The sequence below is a fragment of the Rhea pennata genome, chromosome 14 (genome assembly GCF_028389875.1).
Source record: "Rhea pennata isolate bPtePen1 chromosome 14, bPtePen1.pri, whole genome shotgun sequence".
Taxonomy (NCBI): Eukaryota; Metazoa; Chordata; class Aves; order Rheiformes; family Rheidae; genus Rhea; species Rhea pennata.
Genome location: NC_084676.1, coordinates 21,784,868 through 21,803,730, shown reverse-complemented (window position 1 = coordinate 21,803,730; position 18,863 = coordinate 21,784,868). Strand labels below are relative to the sequence as shown.

The 18,863-nt window shown below is 39.9% G+C and overlaps 1 protein-coding gene across 2 annotated transcripts; it reads left to right on the top strand.

Annotated features, from left to right (window-relative positions):
- Positions 1 to 754: 754 nt before the first annotated feature.
- On the top strand, positions 755 to 10,172 carry PLAC8L1 (PLAC8 like 1). 2 transcript variants are annotated; one of them, XM_062586955.1, is made up of 5 exons: positions 755 to 2,216; positions 3,321 to 4,116; positions 4,712 to 4,842; positions 8,799 to 8,935; positions 9,840 to 10,172. In XM_062586955.1, the coding sequence occupies exons 2-5, from the start codon at positions 4,028 to 4,030 to the stop codon at positions 10,005 to 10,007; spliced, it is 525 nt and encodes a 174-aa protein (XP_062442939.1). In that variant the 5' UTR covers positions 755 to 2,216; positions 3,321 to 4,027; the 3' UTR covers positions 10,008 to 10,172. The 2 variants fall into 2 exon arrangements, 1 of the variants encoding a protein (XP_062442939.1); XR_009959859.1 differs by lacking the exons at positions 755 to 2,216; positions 8,799 to 8,935; positions 9,840 to 10,172 and adding an exon at positions 5,484 to 6,691 and having other exon boundaries at positions 2,883 to 4,116.
- Positions 10,173 to 18,863: the final 8,691 nt, after the last annotated feature.

The following is an 18,863-nucleotide window of genomic DNA, read 5'->3' as shown; positions in this document are numbered from 1 at the left end:
AAACAAAACTGTTTTCTGTGGAAATTCATAAAGGTGACTGGTGACAAGCAGCATACTTTGTTCTGCACAACTGCACTTTGCCAGTTTCACAACTCCTGCTGCTGCATACACTGTAACATTTGAACTTCCTCTAATAACATATTATGTTGGTGGAAAGAAAGGGAGTAGCGTAAGACTGCCATACTGACAAGGCCAGATACTGTTGGGTGTGCCACTTTCTGCCCTTCCCTTTATTATCTCCTTTGAAAAGGCAGTGTTTTTTTGGAAAATATACAAGTACGTGTACAATTCTTTTTTGCTCATCCTCTACAGTCCCACTAAGCAAATACTCATTCTCTAAAAAGGTTTACGTATCAAGAGAAAAAAGATGAGCCCATAGTCTAGAGCAGCATGTAATAGGCCTAGTATCTAGGGATTAGCAGGTGGAAAATTCATGTTTATATACTGCTTCTGCTGCAGAATCTCAGAACAACAACTGTCAACCATAACCATAATCTTGACAGACCTTTTAAATTTTTGGAAAATCAACAGGTAAGTGCTACATTTGTGATTGGCAGAGGTGTCTGCTTGCTGGTTCAGATGGGCTTGTCCCCAGATGCATTTTATTTCCTGAGGGACAGCCAGTGTTCTTAGTGCAGCTCTTTGGAGTAAAGCCCGCTGGTTGTAGCATGGCCTTGTTTCCCTTGAGCTATTGGTACCAGGCATAGCTGATAAGATTACTTCCTTTCACCAGCAGCCACTTGAACTTGGGAAGAAATTGTGGTACCATGACATTGAAGCAGAGGCAAGTACCAGGCTAGTAGTTTCATGAAGAAACACAAAGCCAAAAAGGTAAATCCTGCACTACCTCTCATGCATGGCTGTTTTCATTAGGCCTCAGAGCTTGTCTTCTGAGTGTAATGGTGAAATGTCTGTGTTAGTGCTGCCCTAGCACAGACTTCCAGAACTCCTCTTACAAAAAGCAGGGGACTTTCAAAATGAACAGGAGATCTATCTCCATTTTTCTGTATGTGGTTCTTTCACACTAAATTATCATTGAAAATTATTTGCTCTTTAAATTACTTGCTTTCCAGTGTAGAGTAAAGAGTTGAAAGTGAAAGACAGTGGTTCCCTCATTCTCCTAGTACTTTGCTGCAGTTCTAGGAGACAACCAGGCTGCCTCCTAGCATCTCTGTGAGAACAGAGATGGAGAGGAAAGAGGGAGCAAAAGCTTCTAAAGTAGGCTAGGAATAATGTTGGAGGAATGTGAATGCAAAAGCTCCTGGACAGGAATTTATACAGTGCCACATTGGTGAGGCACTTAAACACTGCAGACATCATCAGTTCTTTCACTTCTGCTCCCCAGCCTGCAGCAGGAAGGCAGTTTGTGGTAATCTGACACAGCCTGTAAATATTTCTGGCAGCATATAAAGCTAGCAAGGCTAACAGTGCAGTACACGCAAATAGGTTTGGTTATTTAGTGGCAGTCTATTGAGTTCTGGTGAGAAAAGAAGTAACCGGCTTTCCATTGTGTTCTCTCCGCATAAAGTTGCATAGTGCGGTTCTGCTTTATTTGCATCACCTAGAATCACGTCTCACTTAAAACTGCCACTAACCTGCTCCTTTTCCTCTGTTTTCTGCAGATAGTCCTCATGCCCATGTACCTAATTTTCTCGGCAAATTCAAGGTGCTTATTTCTGGTTAGCAAGATACACATTTTTCCCGTCTGCAGCTCATGCCATGATATGTTGCTGTCATTTTACATAAGTGACAGCATAAGCGACCTTTTAATTACATAGCCAAGGACAAGTGTTGTTGAAGAAACAAACTCTATACAGCTAAAGAAAGGAAATATTTTTGATTTCTCTTTGGCATTGCAGATATCTCCATAGTGCCCTTATTTAACTATTTGGCTCTAGAAAAATCTCTTGCTGTAGGAGAAAGGTGTAGGAGCGATCAAAATATGAATTTCCATCTCAAGCACTTTCTCTCAAACTGCTGATCTGTAGTCTCTCCAGCAAATCTGGTTTATGGTGCATTATCAGGTTCTTGAATATTGCTGCTTGTTTGACTTTTTTCTAAGCAAATTCTGCTCCATAACTGAAAACAGACATCTCTGTTAGAGGGGACATATAATAGGCATTATTTTTTTTCAGATTTATCAAGGTAGATGCCAGATCTTCTCTCTAATGTCTAAAGTAGAAGGCTAAAATTTTGGATGAACGATGGCAGAACCAGTAAGTTGTAGAATTAAGCACCTTATATGACCGTTGGTAGCCAAGTGGAAGTTCTAGATCGATGCTCTTCCCAAGCGTGTGCGTTCTGATCACCACTGCTCCACAGAAAGCAGTGAATGAAAGCTTAATGAAAGCACTTTTGTTAGTTCTGATAAGCAGGACATTGAAAAAATCTAATGTATCGATTAAACCAGCAACCAGATAATCTGAGCAGATAAAATTTAGTTCAAACTCTTAGAACAGTAAATGTTGCTTCTTTACTGTTCCGTGATCTGTGGTAATGTGTATTGTTTTTCATTAGCAGTTGTCTAAAGAGCAAAGAGAATCTCTTGTTGATGTTTTATAGAGCTGGTTTGTAAGTGTGGTGTCTGTGTGTGTCTGCAGTTTTTTTCTCCTGTAATGGAAAAGTTAAAGATAGTATTTCTCACTCTTTCAATGTTCTAGTAGTTCAGACAAATTAATTTTTTTTTAATGAGCAAGATGGAGCTAATAAAAAAAAAAAAAAAATTTTTTTTTTTCCCTACAGTTTTTTGTTGACTTCCAGGAGATGTCACTGCTGTGCTGGTTCCTGTGCATTTTCTGGCCAAGAAAAGCTAGTGACAGGATAAAGAGATTTTTTTCTAGTATTGGATTCCCTGCATTACTAACGAAATTCTGGCCTTATTTGTCTTCCTGTTATGATTTTGGTTAGGGAAGTCTGGAAAGGAAACTGGATTTTTTGTTTTTTTTCACTTCATGTTTTTTTTGTTTTCAATTGAGCAAGATTTTGAAGTACATAATTTTGCAGTTATAGAGTAAAAAATAGTCCTCTTGCTTTAGTTTTCTGGCTCTTCCAGTATCCTGCTATAGTGCTATAGGATATTTCCTTTAATTTGTATATGCTTCAATTTTCCTCTATCCAGGAACACATACTTTTCTTTCTAAAATGTTATGAGATATGAATAACACTTATTAAAGTAAAGTTAAAAGGTTCAGTGGAGCAGCAAGTGGCCTCACCTGCATCACTTAATGGCAAGACAAACTGCATGAAATCTGAAATTACACTGCAATTTCAGCAATCTAAAAATAGATTCAAAATGGAAAGTAGACTTTTTTCCTTTGCAGATTTCTCTAAAGAGAAGTGAGTACATCTTTGATAGTGCTCGACTGCCAGTCTCATGACATGCAAGAGAACCTGCAATTTCAGGTCAAGTTGTCTTCTGCGTGTATCCTGCCAAAAATGAGTTCACATCATCAAGAGCAATGTGGGAGACCTTTGATAAAAGACATGAAACTTGTCCTTTGGTGTGAACAGTGTGCACATTATACTGATACTTGACCAATTTCTGTTTAAAACAAGACCAAAAAAAACCCACCTAGTATGATGGATTTCCCATGGTATTAGCAAAGTACTGGGTCATCTTATTTGACTAACTGGTAGGATTTTAGAAAGGAAAGCTTTAAATGAAGAGTGTTCTTGGCTGCCTTACAGAATTGTTAAAACAGCACTTAATTTCTTGTCTACTTGATTTATCTTTGTCTTTCAAAGTTGATTCAATAGAATAATTTTAGAGCCTTTAACCAGCAGTGAACTGGAGCAGGCTACAGGTCCTTTCTACTTGAAAGAATTAACTGATTTCTTGTGTTACTATTGCTGTATTGCTGCAGGACTGTTTCAAATACCATCATTCTCCTGCTGTTGGAAACTACTGTGACATCGAGACCCGGAGTGTTGCGATGTCGTCGCTATTTAGTTCATTTGGATTTTTTTGAATAGAGAGAGGCATCTATTTTTTCCACTCCTTGTTGAAAGCCACTGCTCCGTTTATAGGATGAGTATTTCTTTGTCTGAGATCCAGTCACCATTTATTCTTTCCTTGATAACACCTGAAGATGGGACAATTTTTCTTTCTGGTGTAAAGTAAGGACTAAAGTTAGGTGCCTGTTCCTTGGCTGACACTATAGTATAAAATATATTTAAATAAAAATCATATAGCTGATACAGTTGATATACAGTCCTTTGCATTTTCAAAGGATCACTACTACTACTGATGAGTCCTTGAAGTATTTGTGTGATAGTGGTAAACGCTCATCCTATTGTACAGCTGGGCTGTTTGCATTGGTCTAGTTAATGTAAAAGGAGGACTAAAGGCATCCTCAGCCTCCCCTTTCCACTCATCCTCCTTGTGTTGCCTCTTCTGTGCTTCAGGTCTTACGGCAGCAGCACAGACATGGCCTGTTAAATTAGTTGTCTACTGTAGTACTATGGTTTAGCAGTCAAGTTTCATGTTTTCCAAAAGAGAGTGAGTTACACCAGCATGCAAGCAAAAAAATTCTCACTCTTGGAAAAAAAATCATTATCAGTAGCACAGCCCTTGGAAGTCTCTTCCAGGGAAATCCTGACTGATTTGTTACATTATCATAAGTGTAGGAGATCTGTGCTGTGAATAGGTTTCTAGCTTTTAACATTCAATTATTATTATTAATTAATATTTATCTTTCTTCCTGATGTGCAGCAAGAAGGCTGGAGAGCCTGTGACAACGCAGCCAACCAGCAAGGTTGGCATGTCTGCTATCACAAGAGTTATGTGGACTGGCGGAGACTGGAGCACTGGTCTCTTTGATGTCTGCAGCGACAAGAAAATTTGTAAGAGTTTACATGGTTTTCTTTTGTTATTCCTTGAATGCATCTGTTGTTCCTGAAGCAGAGAAATATTGAGATAATAACAAATTCAAATCAAGCTGAATGTAGGTAAGACTCTAGGACCTGAAGATCAGATGCTCTGTTGTGACTTGAGTAATGTGATGAATATGCCAAAGATGTACTTGTAGTACAGGTGAGTCTGTATTTACTTCATAATGCTTACAGAAGTACTTTTCTTGACTCTTAAAGGTTGGGATGGATTTTATGAATCTGGATTGCATGTGGAGAAACTGAAAGTCTAGATGGATTATACAGTTTATTGATAAGTAGTTGGTGAGTCACTGGTTGAGTCACGAATAGTGCTTGTCTCCTAACTCTGCAGAGTGCCTGAAAGCTCCATTTCTTTGGTTCCTGTAAGATGTCCTGTCCAGTAGGTAGACCAGAGGGTCTTCTCTTTCATGAAGACAGGGCAGCTTGTACATGCTGATTTAGATGTTGCTGTCTGTGAAACCACCATTTTTCTTTGGAAACACAAAGCTGTAGAAAAGGGCAATTACATGGGAATTGAGGAATGTTTTCTTGAATCCATGAATTAGACGTCCAAGCCTCTGAGAATGGGATTTCAAACATCTCCCTCTCTTCAGCTTCAGATGCTTCAGGCAGTCTCCGATTGGTGGTCTTGATGCCCAGTGTGAAATGTCTGTCTCATCTGTCTGGCTGCATAAGGATGTACACAGCTCGAGAGTGCGGATTCGGCTCTGAGCCAGATGTGGTATTTAGATGTTGCGACTCTTGGCAAAGCAGCACCTCAGATTGTCAGTGCATCTCTCCCATCTCTGTGCATTTCTCCACTCCACCAGTCTCAAGGTCTGAGCCAGCTGAAAACTGAGCTTTACTTTTGGGTTTGGTTTCTAATTGGATCAGGCATCTCTGCACAGTCGTGTGAGTGCTGCTACTGAAGAGAGGCCACAGGAACCTGTGCATTGGGCAGACTTCACCACCACCCTTGGCTAAAGCTAAACTCATCTTGTGGCTGCTTCTCGGGTTCCCCATTGATCATTTGTGAAAAATAGCACTTCCCCTGCTTGTGGACTCTCGTTATTTGTGTCATGACATCCAGGGAGGAAGTGTCTAGATTTTCTCCTGTTGCTATGGAGATAAACAGATAGGTGGTAGACCTATGACCCTTTTTCCTTCTTCTCTCTAAATCTGGTTAAATTAAAGGATTTAAAAATCTTTGTTTCCAACTTACTATTTTCTGTGGGATTGATTTCTCTGAGTCTCAAAAATATGGCAGGCTAGGTAAGGTAACTGGTGGAAGATGATTGTGGTTTTTCTTCATTTATTTAGCTGTAAGCAATGTTAAGCCTGAGATGCAATGGGTAAGTTCCTTCCTTACTGCTAAGGAGGGGCTGTGAAGTGAGTTCTTGTTGCCTCATCTGCCCATAGCGTCCTAGTAACCAGCTGTTGCATTGGACGATCTAAGGAGGGTTGGATAGCGTTCACCAAGTCTTCCATCTGACCCATCAAGGATGGGTCTAACCCACAGCACCTGCACTCGCTTGCAGTTGTTAGCAGTGCTTTTCCCTGTTGGGGGGATTCTACGTTGTCCTGCTTGTGCAGGCCATGCTGGAGAGAGCTTCCTGCTATCTCTGACCGAGGAGAGGTGGTTTTTACTGAAAACAGGATGCAAAGCAGATACTTAATCAGTGAGTATTATATTCATGTGTGTGAACATTGGCTAAAAATGAAAAATGAACCTACCTCATGTCTGTGGTATAAAGGGCAATTCATTATTGTTCTTCTGATCTTTAAAAAGTAACTGTTAAAGTAATTTCTGATCCATTAAACAGAAGATATGTGACTAATGGCAGGAATTTTTTTTTGTTTTGATGTTTTATCCTTTTATTAACAAACTGTTTTTTTATCCTTTTCTCCCTGTCTTTAATTTGGGTGGAGGGGCTCACGTTACTTTCCTCTAGATTTTTTATCTGTCTGTCGTCACATGTTAGGAGGAAAAAAAACATCATCCATAATTTGCATGAAGGATATGAGTTGGATTCAAAGGCACAGAGCACTTTGATACTGCTTTCTGAAAATAGTTCTCTGGTTTTTATTCCAACACCACTTTAAAAGCTGGACTACTTATTTGATGGAGAAAGATCTCTAACATCTGGCTAAGTGTGTGGCAGTAGGTGTATGCAGTTGCCTACCTGACTGATGATCCTGAAACAACGAAAGGCAGTTACACAGCTTAGGCTGAAGCAGTGCCACCCTTCTTTTTCTCTCTTTTTATGAGAAGAATCCAGCTGAGCATTGGGTCCACACATGAAGTCAAACTATGCCACTCTGGATGGTGGCAATTTCAATTTTGCACCTTTAACAATTCCAGGGATCTCTAGAAAAGAAGGCAAAAGCATATTTCTGTCCACTTTTTCCAAATAATGGATTTTTCTGATTCAAGTTTTTAGCTGGATCCATTGGGCCATAAAAAAACATATTGCAAGGACTAGTTACTTTAAACTGAGAGCACATCTCTGACCTCCAAACCTCTGCTCTTTACAACATGAAAAGTGTCACCTTTAGTGTGTTTTAATTTATTTTGCATCATCAAAAATTAGGTGGGAGGGTTGAGGTCCTATTATTATCCAACCTTTGGTATATTTTTAAAAAAATCACTGAAATACTACAGGAATTTCACAAAAAGGGACTTACAGCTGAGGTTAACAGGACAGGAAGTATTATATTATTACAATATTACTGTTTACAGTACTGTCAGTATTATCATAAAACAGAGTTAAACAATGTGATTTTTATAGTAAAGATTCTGGAGCTTCAATTCTGCTAAAGAGGTTTTCCTAGATGTATTTACTCCTGAGCTGCAAACAAAGGTGATTTAAATGAATTGCAAGAGACTGATAGCAAAACATTATTGAATATACCGTAGGCAAAAATAGAGAGAGAGAAAACTGACATATCCAAATAAGAGTCAGCATTGTCTTATTAGATACTCTGAGGATGATGCATTTTATCCTTTTCTCCTTTGTTTTTTCTAGAACAGTGCTTCATAGATTTTTGAAGTCTGTCTTCACTACTCTTGGGGACACAGTTAGAAAATTTTCCATTCATCCAGTTAATAGCACCATTTCAACTGGCAGTGGAGCTGATACCTGGAACTCATTGTGTGGGGGGACTAAATCCAGTGTTGGATATAGTATTTGCCATAAATATGAGAAACTAGTTGGAATTCAAGCAAGGTTTTGAGGGAGTGTGTGTGTGTGTATATATATATATATGTATGTATAAAAATATTCTATAAATATTCTAAATATAAATATATACATGTATATAAATAAAATATATATTTTTATATTTTATTTATATATACATATATATAATATACATACAATATACTATATATTTATATATGTATAAAAATAAATGGAGAGATGTATATAAATCTGTATCTGTATGTATATGTAGCGCTTACTATTTAAAGAAAAAGTGTTATAAAATTTACTTTTGAAAGAGTATTAGATTTATACCATATGTGGCTTGACTACTGTAAATTCAAGATTAAAAAGTGCCATTTCCAGGTATGAGACTGCTATAGAGAACTGTGTATGTTCATTTATTGGAAGGCAGCAAAGTTCAAAAACCTTAGTAATTAGAACTGACATATTGTGTCAGTCATAGTAATCACCATCATAAATCTTTTGGAAATGTCTGAATCCAAAGAACAAGGGGAGAGGGAAGAGGAAGCAGAACCCAGGTTACTGGTAGGATGGAAAAAGATGGTGAAAAACAACCTTCTCGTCTACCATAAATCTGCTGGGGATCTGATAATTCAACTGGGATTTTTCTTGTCTAGTACCCTATGAATTTTGGGCCGTGCACTGTGCGGATGGTTATCCGGCTGCGTCCGCCGTGCCGCTGCAGGCTGCTGTGCTTGTTGGCAGGCGCCTGCGGAGCCCTGTGCAGCCCGTGCCTGGAATGCAGCCTGGCCAGGCGCTTCGGGGAGTGCCCGTGCTTCCCGCTGCTACCGGGGTCCACCTTGGCGTTAAGAGTTGGTGCCAGAGAGAGATACAAAATACAAGTAAGTCTTTGCACATGGAGAACTCTTGCTTTGTAAATTGATTTCATTCAGCTTAGGTAATGTTGGGAGGCACCCTCGTTCCCCAGAGGCCCCGCTGTTGTAGCTGCATTTCTGGGGACAGAGCCAGTTGCATTGATGTTCTAGAGAGTGGCACTGAATAATGATGATGTTGAAATGACGCAAATGTGAAAAGTTCATTTGGGACTCAGCCCTGGAGAAGATGGATTCCACCCACTACCCCCTACACTGTTCACACAGGCTTTTGCAGGATCCTACAGCCAAATTCCTTTTTGATCTGAAAATCTGTTCTGTTACCTTGATACATTTTTTAAAGCAGAAGTAATGCATCAACTCTCAAGAATTACCCTTTTTCTTGCACTGAGGCAAAGGTAGCATTTGCTTTATAATAGAATGCCAACTCCAAGCAACTACTCATGTTTTTAAAGTACTTTGTAAGAACAGGATTGTATGTGCACCTGTGTAGTTGCTGTAAAGTTATATAGCCCAGAGCTGATGCTGTAGAACATACATTACTGTGTAATCAGGGTGGCAGGGAGCAAAGAACACTTTCAAATTATGCTGAAAAACTCCAGTTAAGGGCTTGTGCAGTACTGAGTATCCGAAAACCTTTCTCTCCAGTAAGATTTGTGGGTGTCCAGCACCCTGCAAGATCCAAGTCCTCTCTATTTTAAAAGTGTGGCTGGCAAATGCTCTTGGGTCATGGACTGAAATCAGGTATCTCTTGTACCTGAGTCAGTCCAGGGTAATTAATTGAATCAGACCTGGATCTGGCCCATGCATTCATTTTCTCGTGGAGTGATTGTGATAAAGCATGCATGATGAAGTGGAAAAGCTGGTTGCTGGTCATTTCACCTGTATAAAACTGTATTAATTGTTGTTCCAGGGGACCGTTTATGAAGACTGGATAGCAGTTTATTGCTGCTGGCCTTTTGCTGTCTGTCAAGTGGCCCGAGAACTGAAGAGAAGGGCTATGACCCAGATCTGTGAAGTAAATGCTACCCCCTTAGTTGAAGATGCCCTAGTTAAAAAAATTCCCAGCAAGGGAGCCTGAGTCATGATTCTTTCTATCCATCCATTCCTTCTCCCTCGCCACCCACAATGCAAAATGCCTTGCTTTTAAAAATAAAATGCGTGAGTACTTTAGAGCAGAATTTCTACTGCTTCTTGTCGCATTGTGCATGTTACACCCTGATATAATGCCCAGTGACTTGCTCTTTCTGCAGTGTAGTATTAGAACTGTTTACTGATGCAGCAATGGCTTGAAAGTATGAACCTAAGTTGCGTTCTTTGCCTAGACCTGTGATCTGAAAATGTAGTGCAGAACACTTTAATTGATGGGAAAAACAGTGACCAAATCATTCTGCAGCTTAAGAGATTTCATAGCAGTAAGATAAAATAAAGGGGTGGTAACAATGCAGCGGTGAGAGGTGAGACTGGAAGCGGGACAGGAGTTTCCCTCCCTTCTCTGCATGGTGACTGTGCCTGTGACTCACTTCTGTCCCGTTTAAAATAGGAATAATCTGACTTGCTCTCTTTTTACTCAGAGATTTCAAAGCACTTAAGCACTTCCCCCTCTAAAACTTGGTGCTAAGCGCTACTGTTATGTTTGATGGTAGGTTACTATTGGAGATGAAGAATGTCAGTAATTGAAAATAGTAGCTTTAGATCAGACTGGCTGGAATTGGGAACTCGCGTTAACATCCCACATCAGCAGGAATTTGGCTAGTGAAACAGAGCTGAGCTCCTTGTTCCCTGTCCTCACTACCAAATAACTTTCCTTTTCCACATGGCTTGTTCTAGGCTGGCAACTGGTAAAACAGAAGTGTGAAATATGAAAGTGAAAATAAAAATTCCTGTCTCATGCAAAAGCAGTTTTAATGTAAGCACAATAGTTTTTACAGGATGGAATAATACACGCATCTGGCACTGAACACTTGATCAAGATCTGTGTTTTCCACCTATTGCCCCCACCATGATAGTAAGCTAATTTTGAATGCACTCATTCTGCAACTCAGTTCTGTCATTTACACTTCAGTGCATAAGGTGCAGTAACCCACTCAGCTCCAGTTCACTTAATTGATCTACGGACTACAAACCTAAACATTCGTGCTATAAACTTAGACAAGTAAACTTCTGAAAACTTAAAATGTTAAACTTTTGCTTTTCAATTATAGAAATACAAAATAAATATCTCTGATTAATACAAAACATTTTTTTTTGTTTAATAAACTTTTCTTTTCCTTAATAGTATGTTAAATTGAAAAAAAAAACTTTTTTAAAAAAGAGCTTCACATCATGGAAAAAATATTAAGCATAACTAAACTTGTACAAGTATCTTTGAACAATAAAGCAAATGTATATATTCTGTTTATTCTCTTACCCATCACCTAATAAGGGAAGATTATATATTCTACTGTTTCTAAACATACACAAAAATAGTCATTTTCTCCCTTTATAATAACATGTTTGTAACATTTCATAATAATGTTTCCTGGGTATAATACAGAGAGAAGGTGACAACATTTACTGGTCTAGTATGTAGGTGATCAAAGTAAATTACCTGTTTAGTGATTCCTACTGTCTTTAAACTGTATGTAAGCTGGGGCTTTAGTATAAATATTTTTTATCTGCTTTTATTAAAGGTATGGTCTTCACCAGTGTGAACATTTTTAGGTTTCTTGTGTGCTAGTCCAAAGAGAAAGTTGTAAAGAGTTCAGAAACTGCTATTTGAAACAGGTACAATTACTGAAAGTGGTCAGTTTATGCAAGCTTCCACTGGAGCTTTTTGGTAAGTCCTCATCTCTCCACTTTGGTGTCTGATTGCAGATTTTTCTGAGTATTTTGAAATGTTACTTTTAAAACAGTTGAGATATCAAGACTTAAGACAAAAAAACTTGAAAAACTTAAAAAATCTACAGCTATTACTTTTAAAATATATAGTTACATAAATTAATTGCAGTAACTCTATTGGGCAATAGATAAACATTCTAAAAATCTTTATAAATATACATATGAGCTCACTCATCTCTGGGCTATTCTGTTATATCTAGCTTAAATATTTGGGGTCAAATCTTTGCTCGAGTGGGGAAAAATATGGAATTTCTCATTCCCAGAATTTGTTGTGGAGAAGGGAGATATAAAGATATCCTTTTTCTCACAGAATTCTGGACTGTGTTGTAGTTGGAAGAAAAGTTCTGTGGCATCTGCAGTTTGCAGCAACTTCCATATGGCATAGACTTACTTGTTCCATACTGAAGGGGCTGGAGGGGAGGAAAGGGATGAGTGATGGCTCTTCCAAAGACTGTTTGCTCTTTCAGATTTGTATCCCATAGCTAATTTGAGTTTTGTTAATTTAGGTGAGACGCTTGGTGTTTTAACTGTGTGGGTTTTTTTAATTATTATTTATTTATTTATTTTTGCTTTGGTGGCTTGAGAAAAATTAAACATGATCAAGCCAGGAAACAAAACACTTGGAAATAAGTGCTCATTAGAACACCTGGCGGCTAGAAATACATCATGGTTTAGAAGTCTAAATGCACCACAGCCTGATTGTTTTTCCTAATGTTAATTTTTAAAATGGCCTTTCTGATTCAGGGCAAAATACTTGAAGCAGGAGAGAAAACATGCATTGCATATCATTTGGTCATGAGGTGCACTAGACTGATCTGTCTGAAGCTGTCTGCTAATGATATCTGCTAATGATGGAACAAACTAAGGAAAGAGAAATGATGTGTAAGCTTCCACCTGCTTTTTTCAAGGTGCCAATAAAGGCTATTTCTGTTTGTTCTAAACAGCACTGAAAACACTGGACTTCTTAAGTCCTGTTGTTTTCAGAGCAAAACCCTATCATAGGGCACGATCGCTTTCCTTATTAATCTCAGGCCATGGGGTTTCTCGCGGGTGCTGCCTTCCCGAACGCTGGCTTCTGTGTTCAGTTACCAGCTACCAAAGGGAGAATAGGGTTGCTGGGGAGAGGAAGAGGTCAGTATCTGGTGTCCCACACATTGCAGATTTTCATTAGCTTGAGTATTGCTTTCTTCAAGTCCCAAGTTCTTGATGTCACGTGATCATATAAAAAACAACAAAAAGCTCTTGACTTCCACTTTTTAAGAAAAGCAGCCCTTGTGCCTGTGTGTGTATGTGGAAACTCTTGAAAAGATAATTCTCAAAAGCTCAGCAACTGGAAGACAAAACCACAAGCCAGTAGAGTTTATTTCATTGCTGTCAAGCTGCCCGTGGAGCACTCGGTGGTTTGCAGTGTTTCGAGGTGGCAGTGCTTGTGCGATATCAGTGTAATCCTAGTATGCAAAGCCTCAGTTCTTGAGCTTGCAGGTGAACAGAGACTGTTAGTATAAAAGCTGGGTTCCAGCTGAAGTAGCCTTGCAGAATTCTCTTCTGAGGCAGAATATTACGGTTATTTGTAGATATTAAATATTTGAATATATTGAATATTGCCTCTCCCATGGCAAAGGGTGGCAGAGATCATTTTGGGCCCAGACTGTCCAGTTGTTGAATGGATTGTGAGCAGCTCTGATTCTCCCTCTGTGTCAGAGATCAGTTGCTTCTGGCTAGGTACAGATGCATTCTCTGCATGAAATATGTGGAAAGAATTTGTTAAATATGTTACACTTTCATACTTCTGCCTTGTTTGTTAGGTTAGTTACTGAAGAATATCCAGGTTCCTACAAGGCTAGGCAGGCAATTAAGGAAGCACTGATGAATGGTCTAATTGAGCTTCCAATTCATTAACTAATCTTAAAAAATGAGCAGATGGAAAAGTAGACCTATTCAAGAACTGAGAGAGGTTCATTAATAGTACCCCCACCCCCATACCAGTGCACTACTTTATTTGCTTTTCCTGGGCTCCACTCCTGTGCTCTGCACTCCTGGGCTCTATGGATGGTTAGAGCTTCTGTGATCAGTCATCTTTTACATTCAGCTTGGAAGGCAGATAAGAGTATATTTTCATTATACAAATACATTACACTGCGGTATATCTGCAATTGTATTTTGCCTCTCCCAGTGTTATCTTCTTTGCACTCTGTACTTCATGTGATAATTTGTGGCTTAAGCAGCAGACTGCAGACTTAGCAATCTAGCAAGCAGGGCCAGAGTGGTCCCTCTAGACCATCAAGTCTGTGCAGAGCTACAGAGATGACACGTTCCCGGGGAGGGCGGGGATTATCTTGCCCCTTTCTGGCTACCTCAGGAATGACAGAATAGGGTCACAATACTGATGTCTAACCTCTCTTCTCTGGGAAAATTGGGAAAAAAGAGTCTGGGGGAAGAGAAGAGAGGAGGGTAGTTTAAAAATACATAGAAAAAGAACAGAAACCCTTGAGGAGCTCGCCCACCTCCGTGTAAAGCTACCAGCCTCCTTCCAACATGTGATGTCTCTCTTTTCATTGCTGCCTATAAAAAGGGGGACGGGAAGAGGGAGAGGAAAGGAAAGAGGGGGAGAGAAAGCATTGCATGAGAGCAGCCAGAGGTGAACGGGGGTCCAGGTCAGCTGTTGCTCATGACAGGGGCAGAGCAGAGCAGCTGAACTACAGAAATGCTGTGTGTGTTTATGCTAGAAGAACTCCCTGCATGGATGTTCTGCTTGCAGAATAAAGGTGATTAGGGTAATTGTTTTGCAACAAGGTCATTTTTGTCCTGATGCAATTAGAAAATTGTTCTACTGCAAATCCAGTTGATGTTTTACCTGACGTGATTGGCTTCATTTCATAGTCAAGAACCACTTTTCTGGCATTTTGGTGTTCATATTTGGATAAGAGAGCTGAATTTTAGTCCCTTTTCCTTGCTCCTAGGTGTTGCCAGGTGAGCAAGGAGAGAAGGCTAGAAAATACTTCAACCATTTTGCATAGTGCGCTGCGGTATTAAACAACTGGGCAGGTGTCTTTGCAGCTAGGAGGGACTGAACAATGGAAATAAGATGCTCACTAGATCCGTTGCTTTAATATGTCCTATTTGGAGCTCTGTCTCTCTCTATATTTTGGATATATTTAGGATACTTATCACCATAGCATCAAAGCACTGAAATATTCTGTGAAAGAAACCGAGATCTATCCCAAAATAGCTTCTTGCTATTTTACCAAAGTGCTAATTTCACTGTCAGTATTTCCCTGTCATAGCTCATGACCAAATGTGTGTGCGCATGCATGTGTAAGTGTTTTTCTTTCCTGATCATCCTGATGCTGTTGCTCATTGTCATAATGCACTGGGAAAAGGACTAAAACCAGAAGAGACCTGTGGTGCTTTTTGGTGTCTTTGTGTCAAGTCTTCAGTACTATGTAATGGCTGAACAGTTTTACAAGTTTCTCTATGTGCATGGGCACCACAAAACCTTATTGCTGCTTATCCTGATGCAAGAGGATGAGAGGTTTGTTTCATTCCATGAAAAGCAATATTTAAAATTGACAATATGAGCTGGATCTGGCAATTGTGAGCTCAGACATGCAGAAAGACTTTATGGTTTATAAAGTCTTCAGGCATGCTGAGCACCTTTAGATTTTTTCTGGTGCTCCTGGTGTCCATTGAGGCTTAGTGCATCTGACAAAAGAGGCTACAGAAGATGTTGCTGTGCACATTTTGTGGTATGTGGGCTTGGGTCGCTGGACTGAGGCATGAGACATCGAGCTACAGTCAGTTCTATAGATTGGTTCCTAAGCACTTCATTTTGCAGCCCCAGACTGAACTTCAAAGTCTTCATCATTGCCTTGCCTAACATGCCTGCCTTGTGTGGGGAAATCTGCCCCACAAGTAGATTAAATTTACAAAGTGACTTGACAGAAACATATGTTTCTGTCTAAGCCCCAGTGAATTACAGTATGTTGTTTCCTTTTCCCCCCTCATCTTTAAATACCTATTTAAAGGGTATACACAGTGCATACAGATTGCACTGAACTTCCCCCCCGCCCTGAGCTCCAGAAATTATTGCTGTGTTCTCCTCTGGTCTCAAGTAATACTCTCTTTGAGATCCTGATGGAAACAGGCACCAGGATCTAGCCAGGGCAGGATTCATTGCTAATAACAAGTGAAGATCTTTTATCTTCACTGCTTCCCTGTTCATCATCTCATTCCTAGCTCTTAAGGGATACTGAGCTCTTGTTGGAACTATTTGGTTCAAACTTGCTTACTCTTTTTAAAATGTAAAAGTTCAGAAAATGGTATCAGCCACAATATGTATGCAGAGAGTCGGTCTGTTCATCCAGGTTCAGGAACAGGTTGTGCTCCTGCAAGCAAAACACACTGGTTCCCTACCCTCCTCAGCAGTATATAAAGTTCAGTCTCAATATAGCCACGTTCCACCTTACCCCAATCCTGGCTCACACCTGAGGAGCTGGGGTGGTCTTCAGCTCTGGAGGACACAGCCTCTAACTAGGGCTTAAGGGGAGGCTCTGCACAGATGTCCTGAAGTGATTCCTGCAGGGAGCTGCTTGGTGTTTTAGACAGCCATGGCCCAAAGGGAGGACAGCATCCCAAAAGGCGTTTGCCACCTTCCCCTCAGAGCTTTGGTGAAAGCAGGCAGCTAGTTGGAGCTCGGTGCAAGGCTTATGGTGTGCTGATCACTGCTGTTGGCATTGTGGCCAGATATGGTTCACAGCAGCTTCAGCTTTGGCTCAGCAAATGGTATTATCAAGTCAGTCGCATTAGAATTTGACTATCATGTTGTTATGAAATGAGTTTTTTTGTTGTTTTTGTTTTTTGAGGCAGTAAAATACAAAAGTTCCCCTTACTTCTCTACATGTACTCTCTCTTCTCTACATTCAACTCTGCTTCACACTTTCTGTTGTTCCCTCTTCTTTAACAGCATGTGCATAATTAATTCTCATGTGTAGCTTCAACCTCCCATGCCACTGTCTTCGATGAGTCTCCTGGGAGGTCAGCTGTTGAAATCCATTAGTTACTTCTTCAGTAGATTACAGATTAGGTCACACCAAGCAATCTAGCCTATCTGCAGTAAATGATCATCTGGAGCCAGGCATGAGCAGGCACCCCTTCCTTTGCCTCCACACTAACACTATAAATTACAAAATGAGCTCATCTGGAAATCTGAATGTGTTTGGGAGAAGTGAAGTTGTTCCTGGTTATAGAGCCAGTTTATGAGGCTTTCTAGTTTAGTTTTAAGGGAATGAGAGGAATTTTTAGCAAAGAACAAGCATATTTTCTCTGAAACGCTTGATTGTCATTGGAGTGGCATTGCTGAGAGCCATGTTTATCCTTTTATTTGCAACTTACACCATTTCTTATGGCTGGGCAAAGTGCACATTTTTAATTTCACAGAATCTTTCTTCAGTAGCTTAAATAGTGACAGATAGCTCAACATGAAGAACACAATTTACCACTTGTTTCTGTGCTATTGAAAAATCCCTTTTTTGGGGTCAGGCAGAAGCCAGCTTCACCAAAATAAAAATAGTCTGAAAGGGTGAAAGAATTAGTGCTGTAGGGTAGTAAATGTCTTTATCTATTCTATTTGCTTAATTCCAAAAGAAAACTTCCTTATCTAAGGCTGTGCCAGTGCCTCAGAGTTTCCATTGACCGGTGGAGTTTATTTCCTGGGTTTTGTATGCAATTAACTAAGGATGTTATTTTACAGCAGTTCTGGAAGAAGCACAACAACTGCTGTTAGGAGATCTAATGTTTGTTTGTTGTGGCTAGAATGGGAATTGGTGGTCTCTAAACCACCAATAAAAACCAAGTGTGAAAAACAAAACCTGTTGTGCACCAGTTTGCTAAATAGCAGTCACAGCTGGATAGCTGGGTACAGCTCTCCAATTCTGCTTATTTTTTGGTGGTTTCACAGAATAATGTCTGAAATAGAGGTCAGATGAAAACTAGAGTTGGTGCTGTTGTGGCAGAAGGATGGTCTATAGAAAGCAGAAATCAGCTTTCACTGTACCGTTATTTAGACAATGTTTCATGCATCTTAATGTAGACTTAGACCCATAAATTCCATTTAGGATATTTACAAAAGCAATATCTAAATGGCTGGGTGGTGGAAAACGAAGCACTGAAGTGAACTGATGGACTGCTAGGAAGTAGCTGTCAGGTAATTAGAGGAAACCAACTGAACAAGAGAAGCAAGATCCAATACGCCTGTCTGCAAAGTCTAAATGACTCATGACATATTCCTTTCTATTGTCTCTTGCCTCTCCAGATCACCTTTTAAACTGTATTCTAAGTTAAAAGTCATGGACTGAAAGCAAGCAAGCAAGCAAACAGAAGAACCCCTAACAAAAAAAGATTAAGTGAAAACACCTCAAAAGGGAAGTTGAACATTGTCAGGAACTGACTGATTTTGATTTATGGTTCCTTTATCTTGTAGAAGTAGGAAGATAATGAACCAGTGTTTTGATCTCAGTGAGCTTTCCTGTAGTAGCCAGGAGATCAAAGCAAGTTTAATTACTTCTGATACCTGCATGCTTTCTTCCCTCTCCCACTCTTCTCAATTATCTTACAGGCAGCCTTATACGACACCAAATAATATCTATTTTGTGGATGCCACAAACCCAACTTCCTGTTTCTCTGCAGTGTTTGAAGTAACCGGTGTGGCAGTGGGGCTCCATCGCTCAGCATGGTGTGGCTATTTGGTGCACTGACAGGATGTGAAGGTGTAGCTTGAAGTGTGCCTCAGAACTCTCCTATGCAATACAACATTGTCCTATCCTGCTATCTCAGGAGCTCCCCAAGTTCTCTGTAAACCTCAAACTTGCAGATCCTGAGGGTGTCTGGCAGCATGGCACATAGAGGCACAGGGATATGGAGAGTGTCTGACTCTAGCCATGGGAGAGGGAAAGCAGTGGAGGTGGCAGGCTGGTGTGGAGTCCAAAGGATGCTTACCCCTCACAGAACACAGGAGAGAAGCACATTTGTGAAGGAAAAGCAAGTAGAGGGAATTAACCTG